The sequence below is a fragment of the Camellia sinensis genome, chromosome 2, assembly GCF_055761805.1.
Source record: "Camellia sinensis isolate YWXY chromosome 2, ASM5576180v1, whole genome shotgun sequence".
NCBI classification, from domain to species: domain Eukaryota; kingdom Viridiplantae; phylum Streptophyta; class Magnoliopsida; order Ericales; family Theaceae; genus Camellia; species Camellia sinensis.
Window position 1 is genome coordinate 61,747,395 of NC_138962.1, and position 22,568 is coordinate 61,769,962.

The 22,568-nt window shown below is 40.8% G+C and overlaps 1 protein-coding gene across 2 annotated transcripts in view; it reads left to right on the forward strand.

Annotated features, from left to right (window-relative positions):
* LOC114257174 (uncharacterized protein At5g08430) overlaps positions 1 to 22,568 on the forward strand; it is a 65,083-nt gene that overhangs the window by 14,075 nt on the left and 28,440 nt on the right. Inside the window, exon 1 of one of the 2 annotated variants that reach the window (XM_082914578.1) lies at positions 15,623 to 15,829. The exons of the other annotated variant lie outside the window; for it this stretch is intronic. Within the exon in view, the coding sequence (XP_082770704.1) occupies positions 15,638 to 15,829 (192 nt within the window). The 5' untranslated portion in view covers positions 15,623 to 15,637. Of the gene's footprint in view, positions 1 to 15,622; positions 15,830 to 22,568 lie in introns of those variants that run through there. 2 annotated transcript variants of the gene reach the window in all.

The following is a 22,568-nucleotide window of genomic DNA, read 5'->3' on the forward strand; positions in this document are numbered from 1 at the left end:
TCTTGGATTAGGGGATGTTTGTCGACATGTAATATGTCTGTTTTAGTTAATGGTAAACTAGGGGCGTGCTTCAGGGCTTCGCGAGGATTACGACAAGGGGACCCACTATCTCCTTTTCTTTTTATTTTGGTGGCAGATGTATTGGGCAGAATGGTTGATAGAGCTAGAGAAGTAGGTCTTTTTGCGGGATTAGAGGTGGGGGTGATAGAGTTTGTGTCATAATTTTTTTCTCAACAGAAGATGAAAGTCAAATAGTTAATCTTTATTCGATTTTGAGATTGTTTGGGGTCATCTCCAGCCTTAAGGTTAATTTGGAGAAAAGTAATGTGGTGGGCATTAATATGCAACAAGGCCTGCTTCGGAATAGGGCGGCTCTTTTAGGATGTGGTATAGAGGCACTTCCGTTTAAGTATTTAGGTCTCTTTTTGGGGGGTAATCCTAGAAGTGAAGCTTTTTGGAATCCAGTGGTGGAGAAGATTGGTAAAAGGTTGGAAGGGTGGAGTAAGGCTTTATTGTCACACGGGGGTAGATACACTTTGGTTAAGTCGGTTTTGAGTGGTATTCTTATTTATTTCTTATCTTTGTTCAAGATACCGGTTAAGGTGGCAAAGGCATTAGAAAAGTTGATGAGGGATTTTTTTTGGGAGGGCAAGGATGAGGGGAAGAAGGATCACCTGGTGAGTTGGGATTTAGTTTCGTTACCTAAGGAAAAAGGGGGTTTGGCTATTGGTAACATTTTGGCTAGGAACATGGCCCTTCTTGGCAAATGGTTGTGGAGGTTTCCACTTGAGAGTGATTCACTATGGCATTTGGTTATTAGAAGCAAGTATGGGACTCAAGACAACAGTAGGGATTCTAGGGTGGTCCTGAGGGGTATTTGTCGTGCTCCTTGGAAATCAATTTCACATATATACACATGTTGTCTTGTCATCTTTTTGTAAGGGTGGGCAATGGGGAACTTGTTCGTTTTTGGGAGGATGTGTAGATGGGCCAATCTTCTTTTGCTTCTGATTTCCCACATCTCTATAGAGTGGCTCGATCTCATAACTCTTCTATTGCTTCTATGTCTTGTTCACTTTTGGCTCCAATTTCTTGGAACTTTGATTTTTCTAGAAATCTTAATGATAGGGAAGCTTCATAGTTGGCGTCCTTGTTGCCCAGATGTTAGAATTTCCCATCTTCACCTACTCCACTACACACTCCACTTCACCTATCTCCACTTCACCACACACTCCACTTCACCTAACCCACTATCACCTCCACTACACCTACTCCACTACACACTCCACTTCACCTATCTCCACTTCACCACACACTCCACTTCACCTAACCCACTATCACCTCCACTACACCTACTACCACATTTTCTTCTATATATAGATTGTATAGGAATTGTAATTTATCAATCTTGTAACAATTACAAACATCAATCAATAATACAATTCTCTTTTTCTCTTTATACATTAAATTTCTACATGGTATCAGAGCAAGGTTAAGAAGCTAGTAATTCTGCTTCACCGGCGGGCGGCAGCCTCGCCTTGGCCGCCCGCCGGACCTCCACACATTCCTTCACTCCGCTGCCACAAATTCCACATCTCTCTCTAGATTTAGTATATACAGAGAGCTATGGAGTCTAAGCCAAGCTTACTGAGGAACATTCTGGTTCGACTCTTTGTCTTCGGTGTTCTCATCATCGCCGTCCGATTCGCCTACGTCGTCACCATCAGAGGCGAATCCTGCGATCTCGGAAGCTTCTGCTTCTTTTCCTCGCCGGAAAATCTCAACCTCGTGATCGGCGTCCAAAATCGCAGGTCATCGGCGATCATTTCAAACGACGCCGCCCTGATTGCATCGTCAGCGACATGTTCCATCCCTGGACTGCCGACCTTGGTGCTCGCCTCGGCATTCCCAGGTTCTTGTTCTATGTTACAGAGACATTTGCTTTGCCGGGTCTCCCCGATGATAACATCATATTTACCAAGAGAAAAATCCCATACTGGTTTAAGGAGAAAGGAACTGGTTATGGACAAATAATTGACGAGGTCATGTTACTTTCCAACCCATGTGCACTTTTGTTTTTATTCTACTTTTTGACATACCAACTCATGTGCACCTTTTCTTTTCTTTTTTTTTTTTTTCTGTTTTATTCTATTTTTTGACCCATCATTCCACCACCTTCCTCTTTTTTTCTAAATCATATTTTTATCACCGCCCACTCCATGATACCTATTTATTATTATTATTATTATTAAAAAAAAAAAAAAAAAAAAAAAAAAAAATTCATTCCATTTATTTTTTCTGCTCAGTCTTGTACCTTCAAGCCATTCGGATTTGCACAATACACTCATTTTATTTCTATCGGGATTTCGCCCTGATCACAATTTTACACCAAAAAAAAAAAAAAAAAAAAAAAAAAACAACAACAAACCCAAACAACCACATCCACAGGCGGGCTTTTTCTTCTCTACTCTGCCGCCGGTCTCTTCTTCTTGCCTCCGTCTTGGCCGGCCCTTGACGGTGTTGCCTCCGGATTTCCCACGCCACCGAGCACATTTACTCCCTGCTCCTCCACTGCCGCATATGGCGGTCCTCCAAATCGGAACATCACGGTGGCCTTCCGCTTCAGCTCCTTGTTTTCTGTCCTTAGCACGCTTATCTCTGCTCGCGCATCCTTATACATGCGTTGGAGCAGAGCCAGCTGGGAGTTTAAATGCTGCACCTCATTTGTCCTACTCTGCAGCCGGTTCGACAAATTTGTGACCGCCGTCATGGTTTCCACGCATGACTTCAGAGTATACTGATTAGCCTCAATATCAGTTTGCATCGCCATTTTTTGCTCCACCGACCGCATCGGAAAGTTCAATGGAGCAAAACCAGAGGTGTTTGGTTGCGGTTCGCTGGCCACCGCACCAGTTATTTCTCTTGTGGGCTCGTTCAGTTCTGGAAAGAGCGTGAGCAGGTTCTGGGTAACTGGACGGGAAGAAGAGGCCATGTTTTTGAGTTGCTAGGTGTTTCAGAGAAGGGTTGGTTTCCGGGTGTTTCAAGATTTGCAGAGACAAGCTCTCCGAGCGTTCAGAGGTTTCAGACTCGTATGCACAGCCTTCGCCTCAACCTTGTTTTAAATAGCCAGGGCCAGCCACGCGCATCGCGCGCCTCTTGCCGCCCGACAAACTGGCACGCCTTTTCATGGCACATCTTTTGATAAAGTGGACACGTCTTTTGATGGCACGCCTTTTTTACAAAATTGGGCACACCTTTTGAGGGTGCATTTTTTAAGGGTCCGACAAGACTCTATAAACTGTCCCGACATTTGATTCCGGTTAGCTTTTTCAAGGGTCCGACAAGACTCTGTAAACTGTCCCGACATTGATTCCGGTTAGCTCCTTTAAGGGTCCGACAAGACTCTGTAAACTGTCCCGACATTAATTCCGGTTAGCTCCTTCATGGGTCCGACAAGACTCTATAAACTGTCCCGACATAGATTCCGGTTAGTTTCTACAAGGGTCCGACAAGACTCTGTAAACTGTCCCGACATTGATTCCGGTTAGTTTCTACAAGGGTCCAGCAAGACTCCGTAAACTGTCACAACATTGTCTTCTACAACGGTCCGACATGACCCCATAAACTGTCTTCTACAACGGTCCGACATGACCCCATAAACTGTCTTCTACAAAGGGTCCGACATGACCCCATAAACTGTCTTCTACAACGGTCCGACATGACCCCATAAACTGTCTTCTACAACGGTCCGCCATGACCCCATAAACTGTCTTCTACAAGGGTCCGACATGACCCCATAAACTGTCTTCTACAACGGTCCTACATGACCCCATAAACTGTCTTCTACAACGGTCCGACATGACCCCATAAACTGTCTTCTACAACGGTCCGACATGACCCCATAAACTGTCTTCTACATCGGTCTGACACCACCATACAGTGTCCTCTACAACGTTATGACACCCCATACAGTGTCTTCACCAACGGTCTGACACGACCATACAGTGTCTCCTATCCTTTTTTATTTTTATGTATTTTCTTGTTTTGTTACTCTCTCCAAACTCAAGTTGGTTAGTTTCTCTCCTCCTTGAGTTTGCGGGGGGCTGTTAGAATTTCCCATCTTCACCTACTCCACTACACACTCCACTTCACCTATCTCCACTTCACCACACACTCCACTTCACCTAACCCACTATCACCTCCACTACACCTACTCCACTACACACTCCACTTCACCTATCTCCACTTCACCACACACTCCACTTCACCTAACCCACTATCACCTCCACTACACCTACTACCACATTTTCTTCTATATATAGATTGTATAGGAATTGTAATTTATCAATCTTGTAACAATTACAAACATCAATCAATAATACAATTCTCTTTTTCTCTTTATACATTAAATTTCTACACCAGAATTGAGAATTTTTCTTTGACTCCTCTTCTGGAGGACAAGAGGGTTTGGGCTCTCCATTCATCTGGGATATTTTCGTGTAAGTCTTTTTTTGATAAACTCATCGATTCTCCTCATGTTTTTTAATTTCCTTTTTCCAAGAGAATTTGGAAGGCTTGTGCTCTTCTTAAGGTGAAGGTGTTTATGTGGGCCTTGGTTCATGGAGGCATTTTGACAAATGATACATTGCAGAAACGGAGATTTAATCGATCTTTAAATCCTCAGTGGTGCATTATGTGTTGTAAGAATGGGGAATCAGTGGATCATTTATTTGTGCATTGCCCAATAGCTTTGTTTCTTTGGCACAAGTTATTTTTGTTGGGGAATGTTATGTGGGTAGCTCCGCAAAGGAGTGCGCATATGCTCGAAGTTGACTTTCGTGTTCTTGGAGGATCGAAGAGAGCCAAATTGCTTTGGTCTTGTGCAGTCTTTGCAACCTTTTGGGTTCTATGGTTGGAAAGAAACGCGAGGGTGTTTGAAGATAAATCTCGAGGGATAGATTGTTTGTGGGATTGTGTTTGCCATTTAACTTCTTTTGGGGTTTCAGGGAATCCTCTTTTAAGGGGGTCCCTCTTTTTTTATTAGTTAGAGATTGGTTGGCAGTGTATGATATGTAGGCTTTTGCATTTGTGTTTTCTTGTTTAGGCCTTTGTTTTGTGTTTTCCCTTTTCTTTGTAAGAGGGTGCCTCATCCTCATTTACTTTCCTTTTTGATTTATCAATAAAGTTCTTTATTATTGATCAAAAAAAAAAAAAAAAACTAACTCGTTAATGGAAAGAGGTCAAAAGCACATATATGGACATGTAATACGCACGGATAAGACATGGACAAGCTGATACGTAAATTTTCAAAAAAATGTTAGACATGTGCAAAATATATAAATTTATATATTTATTATATGCCATATATGAGGATAACTAATTATTATATATCATATATGTGAATATTTAAGTTAAAGATAATAATTTTTAAAGTCTAAAGAAATAGAATATGTATAAAATTATATTGTTCTTGTTTTATCATTGGGTTTCAAATTATTTTATTTAAACTTGTAGTGCATTTCATGTGTGTCAAAGTGTTAGAAAGTGTTTGACGAGTGTCACGTCGGTGTTGGACACGTTACCTTCTTAGAAGTGTCCATGCTTTTTAAAGAGAGTAACTTCGTTAAATGAAAAATAGTGAGAGAGTGGATTTTTGCCTATATAAAAGATGTAGCCAATAAATATACATTTAGTGTCAATTACAAAAGCGTCAAAATAGACTCTTCGAGAAAAATACAAATCTCGTTAAATGAGAAGCATCTTTCTGCATACAAATAGGTTTTTGCCATGAGAAAGTTTATCAGCCCAGCAGACCAAATCTTCTACAAATTGTAGAGTTCCACTTCGCCTCTTATGCCTATAAAAGCCTTCATTCCTTTCCTTTCCTTGCTTGATTTCCATCAGAAAGATTGAAGAAGAGAGGAGATGGTTAAGATCTGAAGACCCAACATGCAACGAATTGAAGCATTCTTCAACATCTGAGACCCCTAATCCAATCACGACCTATTTTTCTTCTATCAAATTCTCTCTTTCAGTCTTTTGTCTCTATTGTAATTTTTTTCCTCTTTTCTTTTATTCTTCGACTTATTCCAAACAATCTTTTATTGTCTCTATTTTATCAGTCATTTTAGTCAAAACATTTTTTTTTTCTTCTAGTCCTTGGTTTGACCTGCCCCATCTCAGTTTGAATCACGTTTCCTTATTTGAACCACAAAATCACATTTATGTGTAGAAACTTCACCCCTTAGTAGCAGGATTTGTGGAAACAGGTGTCGTTTCTTCCAAAGAAATGTGTGTGGATTTTTGCCTACATAAAAGATGTAGCCAATAAATACACATTCAATGTCAATTAGAAAAGAGTCAAAATAGACTCTTTGAGAAAAATATAAGTCTTGTTAAATGAGAGGTGTCTTTCTACCAACAAATAGGTTTTTGCCATAAGAAAGTTTATCAGCCCAGCAGACCAAATCTTCTACAAATTCTAGGGTTCCACTTCGCCTCTTACCTATAAAAGTCTTCATTCCTTTCATTTCTTGATCCCCATAAAAAAGATTGAAGAAGAGAGGAGATGGTCTAGCAAATTGAAGCAATATTTAACATTTGAGACCCATAATCCAATCACGACCAGTTTTTCTTCTATCAATCTTTCTTTTTTAGTTTTTCTTCTCTATTTTAATTTTTTTAATTCTTTGACCTATTCCAAATAATGTTTTATTGTCTCTATTTTGTTAGTCATTTTAGTCCATAAAAAAATAACAATAAAAAAAAAAAAAATAAAAAAAATTCTAGTCCTTGGTTTGACCTGCCCCATCTCAGTTTTAATCGCATTTCCTTATTTGAACCGCAAAATTGCATTTATAGAAACTTCAACACTTAGTAGCAGAATTTAAGCAAATAGGTGTCGTTTCTTCCAAAGAAATGTGATTCCACGTGCAAGAAAAGTGGTTAATTGAGGAGAGAATTTTTAAGGAGAGAGTAACTTTGTTAAATGAAAAATAGTGTGTAGATTTCTGCCTGCATAAGAGATGTAGCCAATAAATATACATTTAATGTCAATTAGATAGGAGTCCAAACTGATTTTTTGAGAAAAATATAAATCTCGTTAAATGAGAGGCGTCTTTTTACCTACAACTAAGGTTTTGCCGTAAGAAAGTTTATCAGTCAAATCAGTTAAAAATGAACCCTATTCAGGCCAGCCTACCTCTTTAATACCCAAGTCCAAAGGCAGTCCACTCCCTAGTTCAGTACCCAACTTCACTTACATCCACTCTGTCCACAGTTCAACCTATCAAAACAAAATCTCCTACAAATTCTACCACTTGACGTCTCTTATGCCTATAATAAGTCTTCATTCCTTTCCTTTCCTTTCTCGATCCCCATCAGAAAGATTGAAGAAAAGAGATGGTTAAGATTTGAAGACCCAACGTGCAGCGAATTGAAGCAATTTTCAACATCTGGGACTCATAATCCAATCACGGCCTTTTCTTTTATCAATCTTTCTAGTTCAGTCTTTCTTTTCTATTTTATTTTTTTCTCCTTTCTTTTATTCTTAGACCTATTCCAAATAATTTCTTATTGTCTCTTGGCGGTCCCATATCAGTTTGAATTATGTTTACTTCTTTGAACCGCAGAATCACATTTATAGGATAGAAACTTTACCCCTTAGTAGTAGGATTAACACAAACAGGTGTTGTTTCTTCCAAAGAAATGTGATTCCACGTGCAAGAAACGTGCTTATTAAGGCCATTGTACATCTTTATTATCCAAGTCCAGACGCAGTCCACTTCCTAGTTCAATACCCAACCAACTCCACTTACATCCACTCAGTCCACAGTTTAACCCATCAAAAGAAAATCTCCTACAAATTCTAGGGGTCCACTTGACGCCTCTTATGCCTATAATAAGTCTTCATTCCTTTCCTTTCCTTTCTTGATCCCCATTAGAAAGATTGAAGAGAGGAGATAGTTAAGATCTGAAGACCCAACATGCAGCGAATTGAAGCAAATAGATAGAAACTTCACCCCTTGGTAGCAGGATTTGCACAAACAAGTATTGTTTCTTCCAAAGAAATGTGATTCCATGTGCGAGAAACGTGTTTATTCAGGCCATCCTGCATCTTTATTATCCAAGTCCAGACGCAGTCCACTCCCTAGTTCAACACCCAACCAACTCCACTTACATCCACTCAGTTCATAGTTTAACCCATCAAAAGAAAATCTCATACAAATTCTAGGGGTCCACTTGACGCCTCTTATGCCTATAATTAGTGTTAAAATAATATATGATTATGTGGGTTATTATTTTGTGATTATTCTATGCCTTAGGGCTTCCTTGTAATTATTGATCTTCATTAATATAAATAGGGGATGATATCCTAATCATTTCCTAATCTTGGTATTCTCTAAATTGATCATGGTATCAGAGCCACAAACCTAATCCTACCCACCACACAGCCACCCGATAGCCACCTCTTTCCATCCTTTAGCCACCACCACATTACCCATCCAATTTTGATAGTGTTCCCTTGTTTTGCCCGTCCAGTCGGCTGCTGCCGAAGGGTCTCTCAGTCGCGTAGCTCACTGCTGCGTTGTTGCTCGCTCCTGTTGCTTGCCGGAGGCAGTCCTAGTCTCGGCGGTCTCCTCCAACAGGCCTCCTGGCCTCGTCGCTTGTCCCTGTTGGCTGCCTTAGCCTCGTCGAGCCATTCGACAGCCCTAGCCGACAGACCTAGTCGACGACCTAGCCCACAGTCGCACCAGTCCATCTTCTTCCTTCCTTTGTCGTTTTGCTGATGTCGTTTTGAAGTATGCTCTTAGTGTGTAGTTCTTCCTTCTTTTGTTGTTTTGCTGCTGGTGTGTAGTTCTTCCTTCCTTTGTCATTTTGCTGATGTAGTAGTACAAGGTTATCAAACAAACAAACTTCAAAAAAAAGAAAAAAAAAAGAAAACCCATGAGCTCTTAAACCTTTATCCTTGTGTTTTTCCTTGCTCCACCATCTTTCGCATTTGTGATTGGCACAGTTTGTTGAGGGTTTGGTCGTATAGTTTCCATGGAAGTTTCTCCCAGTATGTCTGCTGGAAATTTGTGTTATAATAAGATAGTGGCATGTATATAATATGATAGTGGTGTTGGTGGTAGATAGTGGCATGTATAGAATATGATAGTGGTGTTGGTGGTAGATAGTGGCATGTATAGAATATGATAGTGGTGTTGGTGGTAGATAGTGGCATGTATATAATATGATAGTGGTAGATAGTGGTAATATATAATATGTAAGTGGCATATAATGGGTTATAATGATGTTTGTAATATCTCCTATATAAGGAGTGTCATTTGGTCTTGTAAAATAAGAAGTTTTGAACATAACAGAAATATATTCCTTCTTCCTCATATTTTCGGAGTTCTTCTTCCTCATATTTTCTAAGTTGGTATCAGAGCAACAAAAAACACAGCAGCCCTAAAACCGTCATAGCCATGTCGGAAGTCACGTTCGAAACCACTTCAACCCCTGCCGCTGCCATTCCGGTGAAAACGTCCAACTCTCACTCTGTCCAAATCACCACCATCCGCCTAAATGGTGATAATTTTCTCCACTGGTCACAATCTGTCCGGATGTATATCCGTGGGCAAGGAAAGATCGGTTACATCACTGGTGACAAGAAGGCTCCTGCTGTTAATGATCCGCTGTTCGACAGTTGGGACGCTGAAAACTCCATGGTTATGACATGGTTGGTCAATTCCATGGAGGAGGATATAAGCTCTAATTACATGTGCTATCCTACTGCACAAGAATTGTGGGATAATGTTTGTCAGATGTATTCTGACCTAGGAAATCAATCTCAAGTTTTCGAATTAACTTTGAAGTTGGGAGAGATTCGTCAAGGAGATGATTCCGTCACCAAATATTTCAATTCGTTGAAAAGGTTGTGGCAGGATCTTGACATCTTCAACACATACGAATGGAAATCGGTTGACGACTGCAACCACCACAAGAAAACTGTGGAAGACAGCCGTATTTACAAGTTTCTTGCCGGCCTCAACATTGAGTTCGATGAAGTGCGAGGAAGAATTATTGGCAGACCTCCTCTCCCATCCATTGGCGAAGTATTTGCCGAAGTCAGAAGGGAAGAGAGCCGAAGGAGCGTCATGCTTAAGAAAAAAGGTACTGGTGAATCAATTGAAATTTCTGCTTTAATTAGCGATGCTGCGGCCAACAAGGCTGCAAATTACCAGCGCAGGTTTGATGATAAGCCACGGGTCTGGTGTGATTTTTGCAACAAGCCTCGCCATACACGCGAAACGTGTTGGAAGATCCATGGCAAACCTGTCAACTGGAAAAGCAGCAAACAAGGAGAGAAGAATCGTGGCTTTCCTACCGCTAATGAAGCCGATTCAGGTCCCTTCAACAAAGAGCAGATTGATCAACTCTTAAAGCTGATAAAATCCAACTCCTCATCCGGTACTCCTAGTGTTTTGTTGGCACAAACAGGTAGAAATCCTAAAGCCTTCTCTTGCCTAAACTTCTCTCCGTGGATCATAGATTCCGGTGCCTCCGATCACATGACTAGTTTTTCCCATTTATTTAGTACCTATTTCCCTTGTTCTGGTCATGACAAAATCAGAATAGTCGATGGTAGTTTTTCACCTATTGCAGGAAAAGGATTTATTAAATTAACTGAGAAAATTAATCTCAATGCTGTTCTTCACGTCCCCAACTTAGCCTGTAACCTTTTGTCTGTCAGTAAACTATCTAAGGATTCTAATTGTCGTGTTACATTTTTTGAATCCCATTGTGAATTTCAGGACCAGAACTCGGGGATGATGATTGGGCGTGCTAGGATGCTTGAAGGTCTTTACTACTTTGATGAAGTACCTGTTAGTAATAAAAAAGCTCAGAGCTTTAATAGTACTAGTTCAATCTCTGTTCGAGAAAAAATAATGCTATGGCACTATAGGCTAGGACATCCTAGTTTTCTTTATCTGAAACATTTATTTCCAGAATTATTTAAAGGGATTGATTGTTCTTCTTTTCATTGTGAAAGTTGCATTTTTGCAAAATTTCATCGCTCTACTTATTTGCCAAAACCTTACCAGGCTTCCAAACCTTTTTATTTAATTCATAGTGATGTTTGGGGCCCTTCTAAAATCACTACTCTTTCTGGTAAAAAATGGTTTGTTACATTTATTGATGACCATACCCGCTTATGTTGGATTTATTTGATGAATAAAAAATCTGACGTGAAAAATTTATTCACAAATTTTTACAATATGATTGAAAACCAATTTCAAACCAAAATTGGTATTTTACATTCTGATAATGGAACAGAATATTTCAATGAGCAGTTGGGTGAGTTTTTGGAAAAAAATGAGATTTTTCATCAATCTACATGTCGGGATACCCCTCAACAAAATGGCATTGCAGAACGAAAAAATAAACATCTACTTGAAGTAGCACGTGCTATAATGTTTTACATGCATGTTCCTAAATATTTATGGGGTGAAGCAATTTTAACAGCCTCTTATTTGATAAACAGGATGCCTACAAAGGTGTTAACATACAAAACACCTTTCGATTGTCTCAAAACTTTTTTTCCTGACACGAGGTTGTTTTCTGATTTACCCGCCAAAGTTTTTGGATGTACTGCCTATGTTCATGTTCCCAGCCAATTTCGTTCAAAACTTGACCCCCGTGCTATAAAATGTGTTTTTTTGGGTTATTCCTCAAACAAAAAGGGGTATAAGTGTTTCGATCCTCAAACCAAGAAATTTCATGTGAGTATGGATGTGTCATTTGTTGAAACAAAATCCTATTTCCCCAACACTTCTCTTCAGGGGGAGACAAGTGGAGTAGAAGACCGTTTTTGGGATATTTCTATCCCGCTCCCCAATGTCATTTATCCTACACAAAAACCACATCTGTCTGATAATGATCACTTAGGAGAACCAAGTTCTATGGTGCCTAGTCAAGAAGATTCTTGTTTAGGGGGAGAAGTACTACAAAATGATCTAAATCCTGAGCTTCAGGTTTATACTAGGAAGCGATTTCATCTGAGGAATAATGACCCGAATGTCCATCCTAATGACCCGAATGTCCACCCGAGTTCTGGCATCGAAATTTTAGGTAATCCTATTCCTTCTATTTCTGACCTTGATGTTCCTATAGCAATTAGGAAAGGTGTCCGAAATTGCATTAAACATCCTATTGCAAATTACCTCTCCTATCAAAGACTGTCTAAAAACCATAGAGCTTTCACATCTAGGATTTCACACTTGTTTGTTCCAAGGAATATACAGGAAGCATTGGATGATCCGAATTGGAAATTAGCAGTCATGGAGGAGATGAATGCTTTAAGGAAAAGTGGTACTTGGGAGATAGTTGATCTACCCAAAGACAAGAAAACAGTTGGGTGTAAATGGGTGTTTACGATAAAATGTAACGCAGATGGAAGCGTTGAGAGATACAAGGCGAGACTGGTGGCTAAAGGCTTTACTCAAACTTATGGGATCGACTATCAGGAGACGTTTGCTCCTGTTGCTAAAATAAATTCCATCAGAGTACTGTTATCTCTTGCAGTAAATTCAGATTGGCCTCTACATCAACTTGACATTAAAAATGCATTTCTCAATGGTGATCTTGAAGAGGAGGTGTTCATGAGCCTACCGCCGGGATTTGAGCAGAGACTTGGAAGCGACAGAGTATGTAGATTGAACAAGTCATTATACGGACTCAAACAATCACCAAGAGCGTGGTTTGAACGCTTTGGGAAGGCAGTTATCAGTTGTGGCTTCTCGCAGAGTCAAGCAGATCACACAATATTTTATAAACATTCAAAAAACAGTAAAATTGCAATTTTGATTGTTTATGTTGATGACATCATTTTAACTGGTAATGATGAAGCAGAGTTAGCAGCCCTCAAAGAGAAACTCGCAAAAGAATTTCACATTAAGGATCTGGGAGCCCTCAAGTATTTCCTCGGAATGGAATTTGCAAGATCCAAGGAAGGTATATTCGTTAATCAGAGAAAATATGTTCTTGATCTCCTTGGAGAAACAGGTATGCTTGGTTGTAAGATGGTGGAGACTCCGATCGAGCCTAACTTGAAGTTACAAGCTGCTAAGGCTGAAGAAGTCAAAGAGAGGGAACAATATCAGCGACTTGTCGGGAAATTGATTTACTTGTCTCATACGCGACCTGATATTGCCTTTGCAGTTAGCATGGTAAGTCAGTTCATGCACTCACCAGGGGCAGAGCACTTTGAGGCCGTTTATAAGATCTTAAGATATTTGAAAGGAACTCCAGGGAGAGGCTTACTGTTCAAGAAACATGGACATCTTCAAGTTGAAGTATACACAGATGCAGACTGGGCAGGAAGTGTTACAGACAGGAGATCAACATCCGGATACTGCTCCTTTGTAGGTGGGAACCTAGTTACATGGCGGAGTAAAAAACAGACTGTGGTAGCTAGAAGTAGTGCAGAAGCAGAGTTCAGAGCTGTTGCCCATGGAATCTGTGAAGTAATGTGGATTAAAAGAATTCTTGAAGAATTAAAGCTTTCTCACCCGACACCTATGAAGGTCTATTGTGACAACAAAGCAGCTATATCTATAGCTCATAATCCAGTTCTACATGATCGCACAAAACATATAGAAGTGGATAAACATTTCATCAAGGAGAAAATCAATGCTGGCATAATCTGTATGACCTACCTTCCAACAGGTGAACAATTAGCTGATGTGCTAACAAAGGGACTACACAAGAAGCAATTTGATAAGCTGACTAGCAAACTGGCTATGGAAGATATCTTCAAACCAGCTTGAGGGGGAGTGCTGGAAATTTGTGTTATAATAAGATAGTGGCATGTATATAATATGATAGTGGTGTTGGTGGTAGATAGTGACATGTATAGAATATGATAGTGGTGTTGGTGGTAGATAGTGGCATGTATAGAATATGATAGTGGTGTTGGTGGTAGATAGTGGCATGTATATAATATGATAGTGGTAGATAGTGGTAATATATAATATGTAAGTGGCATATAATGGGTTATAATGATGTTTGTAATATCTCCTATATAAGGAGTGTCATTTGGTCTTGTAAAATAAGAAGTTTTGAACATAACAGAAATATATTCCTTCTTCCTCATATTTTCGGAGTTCTTCTTCCTCATATTTTCTAAGTATGTCCACTACTTCTTAGACACCTAGGAGGGAGAGTTCCATTGTACCTATTACTATGACTGATAACCCCAACCCTAGTCTTAAAATCACCACCTCTCCATTTAATGGTTAGAACTATCTAGTGTGGTCACAGAGTTTGACTATTTTTTTGAAGAGCAGAGGGAAGATGGGGTATGTTGATGGCAGAATACAGGCACCCAGCGTCACTGACCCAGGTTATGACCAATGGGAGATTACTAACTCTTTGATTATGGGTTGGCTTATTCATTCGATGGTACCAGACATTGGCGAGGGCTACTTGTCTATGGAGACTGCCCAGGATATTTGGGATGCTGTGGCTGCTACTTATTCCCGCAAAGGGAATTTCTCCCAGGCATTTGAGTTACGCCGCTCTACTGAGAGCTCTGTTCAGGAGAAGCAGACGGTTCTTCAGTACTTCACCTTCCTCACCAATGATTGGAAATGCCTTGATCACTTGCAGGATTAGAAGTCTGTTTGCACTGCTAATTCAGTCGGGTATAGGAAGTTCATTGCACAGGAAAGAGTCTTCAAGTTTCTGGCAAGGCTCAATGTGGAGTATGATTCGGTTCGGAGTCGGGTTCTGAGTATGGACACTTTTCCTTCACTTCAGGAGGCATTTGCCTATGTACAGAATGAGGAGAGTCGCCGGTCTGCTATGATGTCTTCTGTCTCTACTGACCGCTCCGCATTACTGTCTACTCTTAGAGATGGCCTTAGCTTGACTCCCATCCCTCCGTCTGTCGCGGAGGACTCTATATTCTATGATTATTGTAAAAAATCGCGGCATACTCGTGAGACATGTTGGAAGCTTCATAGGACTCCATCCGGGGGTCGAGGTGATTGGTCTGGTGTTAGAGGAGGTCGGTCAAGCTAGTCTAGAGGACGGGGTTCTCATCCACGGGTTCATCAGTCTAGTACCGTTGATACACTTGATTCTACTTTCGCTTCTGTTGGCTAGCCTTCTGATGGTCTCTCTGGCATGACTACTCCTGAGCTTGAGGATGTTCTGCGTCACTTGCTGGACCGCCGGTCTTCTACTGCTTTCAGTACATCTTCCTCGTCGTTTGCCCGCTCAGGTAACTTAGCCTCTTCTCCTTGTGTTTTCTTGTCTCATACGTCTTTACCCTAGATTATTGATTCTGGGGCCTCGGAACATATGTCTGGGTCCTCTGACCTCTTCTCTGCCTATAAGCCCTCTTCAGATCAGGACAAAGTTAGAATTGCAGATGGTATTGTTTCTTCCATTTTTGGAAAATGTTTAGTCCATGCCACTCCTACCATCCCTTTATCTTCTGTTCTCCATGTTCTCAATTTTTCTGTTAATCTGTTATCCTTGAGTTGTATTACACAGGATTTGAATTGCAGTGTGACATTTTTTCCTGATCATTGTCTTTTTTAGGACCTTGTCACGAGGAGGATGATTGGCAGTTGTAGTGTAGAAAATGGTCTCTACTTCCTGGATCAACCGGACAAGCTTGCTCATTCTTGCACCACCACCTCCTACTGGGACTACAGAACCCAAGGATAGGGAGGACAAGTTTATGTCAGGGACAAGGACAGACAGAAAGTTAACTGGATACAAGAGACCACTTTTGCTCCTCCATTGCCTTCTCCTGCTTCTGATGAGAGCCCAGGTAACTTTGAATCTCTTGAGTCCATTGATCTTGATGTTCCTATTGCCAAGAGAAAGGGTGTGAGATCTTGTGCTCAACATCTTATCTCAAATTTTGTGTCCTACTCTCATTTGTCATCCTCATATAAAGAGTTTGTGTCAAATATTTCCTCTATTAGCATTCCTAACCATTTTTAGGATGCTCTTGCTATCTCTGAGTGAAAACTTGCCATGATTGAGGAAATGAAAGCACTTAGGAAGAATGGCACTTGAGAATTGACTGAGTTACCTAAAGGCAAACGACCTGTGGGATGCAAATGGGTGTATACTGTGAAACACAAAGCGGATGGGTCTATTGAGCGTTACAAGGCTAGACTTGTGGCAAAACGGTTTACTCAGACATATGGCGTTGACTATTAGGAGACCTTTGCACCAATGGCTAAGATGAATTCCGTCAGAGTACTTTTCTCTCTAGCAGCTAAGCTAGACTGGCCGCTTTATCAGTTTGATGTAAAGAATGCCTTTCTCCATGGTGATCTCGAAGAAGAGGCGTATATGGACATGTTAAAATTTACCATCACCTACCACCAATTTACCATCACCTACCACCACCTACTCCTCACCTACTACACTCACCCTCTCCTATATAATGAGCCACCCACCATTTGTAATATACAACAACACAAATCAATCAATAATATACATCTCAATTTATTTTTACATGGTATCAGAGCTATAGGTTAAAGTTCTTGGTGTTCTTCGCCTTCCGGCGGGCGGCAACCTTGCCTTGACCGCCCGCCGGACCTCAACCAATTGGGACCTCTACACATACCTTGATCACTCTGCATGTGCTTCCTCTCCAGCTGCTGCTTGGAAGCTTGGGTTATTCTGAGCTACTATCCCAAGTGCCTTAGTAAGATCTTCAGGAGACAGCCTAGTTAAATCAGCCCCAAGTTTCCTTTTTTTTTCTTCACTAGAAAATTTTCTGCAATTCTGAACCAACATTTCTCTGAGTTCTTCCAAATGCATATCGACCTCGACCCACCACTGTTCCAGTGATCAGAAACTTCCTCTGGATGCGGAAGTCATTCTCGGAGCTCGAACCCATCCTCCGAGACCTCCGGGCTAAGTACGGCCCCATCGTCACCCTCCAGATTGGGTCTCGTCCCGCCATCTTCGTCGGCAGCCACTCCGTCGCCCACCGTGCCCTCATTCAGAACGGCGCCGTCTTCTCCGACCGTCCCAAGCCCGTCGCCACCAGCAAGATATCGCAAAGAACCATCAGGTCAGAAAGAAGTACACCATCTAGCTCGGCGAAAACGAGCTTGTCCTCAAGGAGCTGGATTTGTTGAATGAAGATGCGAATGTGTACAAATTGATAGGACCTGTACTCGTGAAGCAGGATTTAGCAGAGGCCAATGCGAATGTCCGCAAGCGAATTGATTACATTTCTGCTGAATTGAAACGTTTCGATGCAACTCTACAAGATCTAGAAGAAAAACAAAATAGTAAGAAAGATGCGATTTTAAAGTTGCAGCAAAGAATTCAATCTCTCTGGTCCCTTTTTCTATCCACTAAACCCACTTTCATCATTTCCATGATTCCCTTTACTTTACCACCAAACACTTTACACCCACTCTCTCTCCTCACTTTGCATCCACCGTCCAAACTTTTTTTTTTATTCTAAAGCTTAATTGGTGCACTCTTTGTTCCCCACTTTCTTTATTTTATATATATATCTCTTTTTATTATATATTAAAAAAAACAAAAAATAAAAAAAAATAAAAAAAAACAAACATCATCCTCTCTCCTCCCTTTGATTTCAAACTCCATTATTTTTATTTATTTTCTCCATTTCAAATATATTTTTATTATTTCTTTCTTTATTTTTCTTTCACATTATTTTTAATCTTTTTCCAATTCCATTCATACCATCTAGCTTTGCACACCAAACCATATTTTATTCATCTCAGGGATCAACCCCGATCACAATTTTACACCCAAAAAAAAAAAAAAAAAAAAAAAAAAAATACAAACAAACAACCACATTCACAGGTGGGCTTTTTTTTTTTTTTTTCTTCTCTACTCTGCCGCCGGTCTTTTCTTCTTGCCTCCGTCCTGGGCGGCCCTTGCAAGTGTTGCCTCCATGTTTCCCACTCCACTGGGCATGATCACTACTTCCTGCTCCTCCACTGCAGCATATGGCGACCCTCCAAATCGGAACATAACGGTGGCCTTCCGCTTCAGCTCCTTGTTTTCCGCCTTTAGCACACTTATCTCTGCTCACGCATCCTTATACATGCGTTGGAGCAGAGCCAGTTGGGCGTTTAACTGCTGCACCTCATTTGTCCTACTCTGCAGCCGGTTCGACAAATTTGTAACCGCAGTCATGGTTTCCACACATGACTTCAATGTATACTGATTGGCCTCCACATCCGACTGCACTGCCATTCTTTGCTCCACAGACCGCATAGGAAAGTTCAACGGAGCAAACTCCGGGGCGCTTGGTTGAGGTTCCAGTGCCACCGCACCAGTTATCTCTCTTGTTGACTCGTTGAGGTCGGGAAAAAGAGTGAGCAGACCACGGGACGAAGAGGCCATATTCTGGGTAGCTGAACGGGAAGACGAGGCCATGTTATGGGTTGCTGAGTGTTTCAGAGAAAGGTTGGTTACAAAATGGCAACAGAGTGTTCCAGAATCTCTTTCTCAGAAACGGAAGAGTTTTTTCAAAGGATTTTCGGCGGTTTCAGACTGGTTTGCACAGCCTCCGCCTCAACCTTGGTTAAATAGCCGAGGCCGACACGCCACTCTGTCGCTCACGTGCCTCGCCGCGTCTCCGGCTCACCTTTTGATGGCTCGACGCTTTGTGTCAGGCACGCCTTTTGATGAAGTGGGCGCGCCTTTTGAGGGCGCGACTTTTGTGGGCTCACTATATATATCCATATATATATATATTTGGGCAGCCTATATACACCATCATTGATTCTGTAAACTGTAAGACTCTGTAAACTGTCCCGACATTGATTCAGGTTAGCTCCTTTATGGGTCCGACAAGACTCTGTAAACTGTCCCGACATTGATTCCGGTTAGTTTCTACAAGGGTCCAGCAAGACTCCGTAAACTGTCACAACAACTGTCACAACAGTGTCTGCTACAACGGTCCGACATGACCCCATAAACTGTCTTCTACATCGGTCTGACACCGCCATCCAGTGTCCTCTACACCGTTATGACACCACCATACAGTGTCCTCTACATGGTTATGACACCCCCATACAGTGTCCTCTACAACGTTATGACACCACCATCCAGTGTCTTCACCAATGGTCTGACACGACCATACAGTGTCTCTTATCCTCTTTTATTTTTATGTATTTTCTTGTTTTGTTACTCTCTCCAAATTCAAGTTGGTTAGTTTCTATCCTCCTTGAGTTTGCGGGGGGCTGTTAAAATTTACCATCACCTACCACCAATTTACCATCACCTACCACCACCTACTCCTCACCTACTACACTCACTCTCTCCTATATAATGAGCCACCCACCATTTGTAATATACAACAACACAAATCAATCAATAATATACATCTCAATTTATTTTTACAGGACATTCTTCTTGGTTTTGAGGATCATCAGACATAAGGCATAGTGTGCAGGCTTCGAAAGTCATTATATGGTCTCAAACAGTCTCTAAGGGCTTGGTTTGAGAGATTCACTCAGGCTATGCGTAAATATGGCTTTAAACAGAGTTAGGCAGATCACACCTTATTTGTGAAACATTCCTCACATGGTAAGACTACAGCACTCATTGTTTTTGTACATAACATAGTTCTTACAGGCGATGATAGTGAGGAAATACCTCTGTTGAAGAAATATTTAGCCAGTGAGTTTGAAATCAAAGATTTGGGGAGCTTGAAGTATTTTTTAAGAGTTGAAGTTGCTCGCTTCAAGGATGGGATATTTATCTCACAGAGGAAGTATGTGCTTGACCTGTTGAAGGAAACGGTGATGCTTGGCTGCACGGCTTGTGACACACTCCACTGGAACCCAATCAGAAACTGGGGGATGATGAAGGAGGAGCAGCTATTGATAGGGGGAGATATCAGCAATTAGTGGGTAAGCTCATTTACCTATCTTACTCCCGTCTTGATATTGTTGTTGCTGTCAGTATGGTTAGCCAGTTTATGCATGCTCCTCATTAGATTCACCTCAAGGTTGTCACGAGAATTTTGAGGTACTTGAAGTCTGTTCCTGGTAAGGGTTTTTATTTTTCGAAGTATGATCGTCTTTGTGTGGAAGCCTATACAGATGCTGACTGGGCTGGATCAGTAATTGATAGGAGATTGACTTCAGGGTACTACACCTTTGTTAGAGGCAACTTAGTTACTTGGAGGAGTAAGAAACAGAATGTGATTGCCAGGTCAAGTGCAGAAGCTGAGTTTAGAGCTATGGCACAAGGGATGTGTGAGCTGTTATGGATCAAGTTATTGTTGAGTGATCTAGGTATTGATCAAACGGACTCCATGCAGTTATATTGTGATAATAAGGCCACTATCAACATTGCTCACAATCCAGTTCAACATGGACAGGACAAAGCATGTTGAGATTGATCTCCACTTCATTAAGGAGAAACTCACTAGTGGCACAATCTGTACTCCCTTTGTGCAGTCTGGTGACTTGCTGACATTCTTACGAAGGGAGTTGGGGGTAAGCCCTTTCATGGCATCTTAGGCAAGCTGGGTATGAGAGATATCTTCGCACCTCAAAGTGTTAGAATAATATATGATTATGTGGGTTATTATTTTGTAATTATTCTATGCCTTAGGGTTTCCTTGTAATTATTGATCTTCATTAATATAAATAGGGGATGATATTCTAAGCATTCCTTAATCTTGGTATTCTCTAAATTGATCAATAAGTCTTCATTCCTTTCCTTTCCTTTCTTGATTCCCATTAGAAAGATTGAAGAGAGGAGATGGTTAAGATCTGAAGACCCAACATGCAGCGAATTGAAGCAAATAGGATAGAAACTTCACCCCTTGGTAACAAGATTTGCACAAACGAGTATTGTTTCTTCCAAAGAAAAGTGATTCCATGTGCGAGAAACGTGTTTATTCAGGCCATCCTGCATCTTTATTATTCAAGTCCAGACACAGTCCACTCCCTAGTTCAATACCCAACCAACTCCACTTACATCCACTCAGTCCACAGTTTAACCCATCAAAAGAAAATCTCCTACAAATTTTAAGGGTCCACTTGATGCCTCTTGTGCGTATAATAAGTCGTCATTCCTTTCCTTTCCTTTCTTGATCCCCATCAGAAAGATTGAAGAGAGGAGATGATTAAGATCTGAAGACCCAACATGCAGAGAATTGAAGCAAATAGGATAGAAACTTCACCCCTTGGTAGCAAGATTTGCACAAACAGGTGTTGTTTCTTCCAAATAAATGTGATTCCGCGTGCAAGAAACATGTTTATTCAGGCCATCCTACACCTTTATTAGCCAAGTCCAGACGCAGTCCACTCCCTAGTTCAGTACCCAACCAACTCCACTTACATCCACTCAGTCCACAGTTTAACCCATCAAAAGAAAATCTCCTACAAATTTTAAGGGTCCACTTGATGCCTCTTGTGCGTATAATAAGTCTTCATTCCTTTCCTTTCCTTTTCTTTCCTTTCTTGATCCCCATTAGAAAGATTGAAGAGAGGAGATGATTAAGATCTGAAGACCCAACATGCAGCAAATTGAAGCAATCTTGAACATCCGAGACCCCTAATAAAATCACCACTAGTTTTTCTTCTATAAATCTCTTTTTCAGTCTTTATTCTCTATTTTAATTTTTTTCTCCTTCCTTTTATTCTTACATGTATTCCAAATAATATCTTGTTGTCTCTATTTTATTTGCCATTTTAGTCAAAATGAAAAAAAAAAAAATTTCTAGTCCTTCTGTACCCATCTCACTTTGAATAACGTTTCCTTTTTGAACCTCAAAATCACATATATAGGGTAGAAACTTTACCCCTTAGTAGTAGGATTTGCGCAAACAAGTGTCATTTCTTCCAAACAAATGTGATTCCACGTGCAACAAACTTGTTTATTCAAGCCAGCCTACCTCCTTAATATCCAAGTCCAGATTCAATCCACTCCTTAGTCTAGCACCCAACTCCACTTACATCCACTCATACCACAATTTAGCCCATCAAAACAAAATCTCCCACACATTCTAAGGTTCCACTTGATGCCTTTTATGCCTATAATAAGCCTTCTTTCCTTTCCTTTCCTTTCGTTTTCTTTATTGATCCCCATCAAAAGGATTGAAAAAGAGAGGAGATGGTTAAGATCTGAAGGCCAACATGCAGCGAATTGAAGCAATCTTCAACATCTGAGACCTGTGTTATACGGACTCGGTTGTTTGGGGCGAAGTACATGTGTCGACACGACACGGGTGCGGGTGTGGAATATGTGTTGGATTTGCCTCATCTCTCTCGGACACGGCTAATCAAAAAGGAAAAAGAAGGTTGAGATACTTACATCAATTTATTGGGTTCAAGGTCTGGATTTATTGAATCCTTAGTAGTAGGAATCTTGATCTCGATCTCTGTCTCAATCTCCTTTTCTCTCTCGATCTTCTTTTCTCTCTCTATCTTGCTCTCTCTCTCTCAATCGTGTTATGCGTGTGTGAGAGAAGAGAAGAGAATAGAAGAGACAGATACTCTCCATCGTCGTGTTGTGCGTGTGTAATAGAGAGAAGAGAAGAGTTT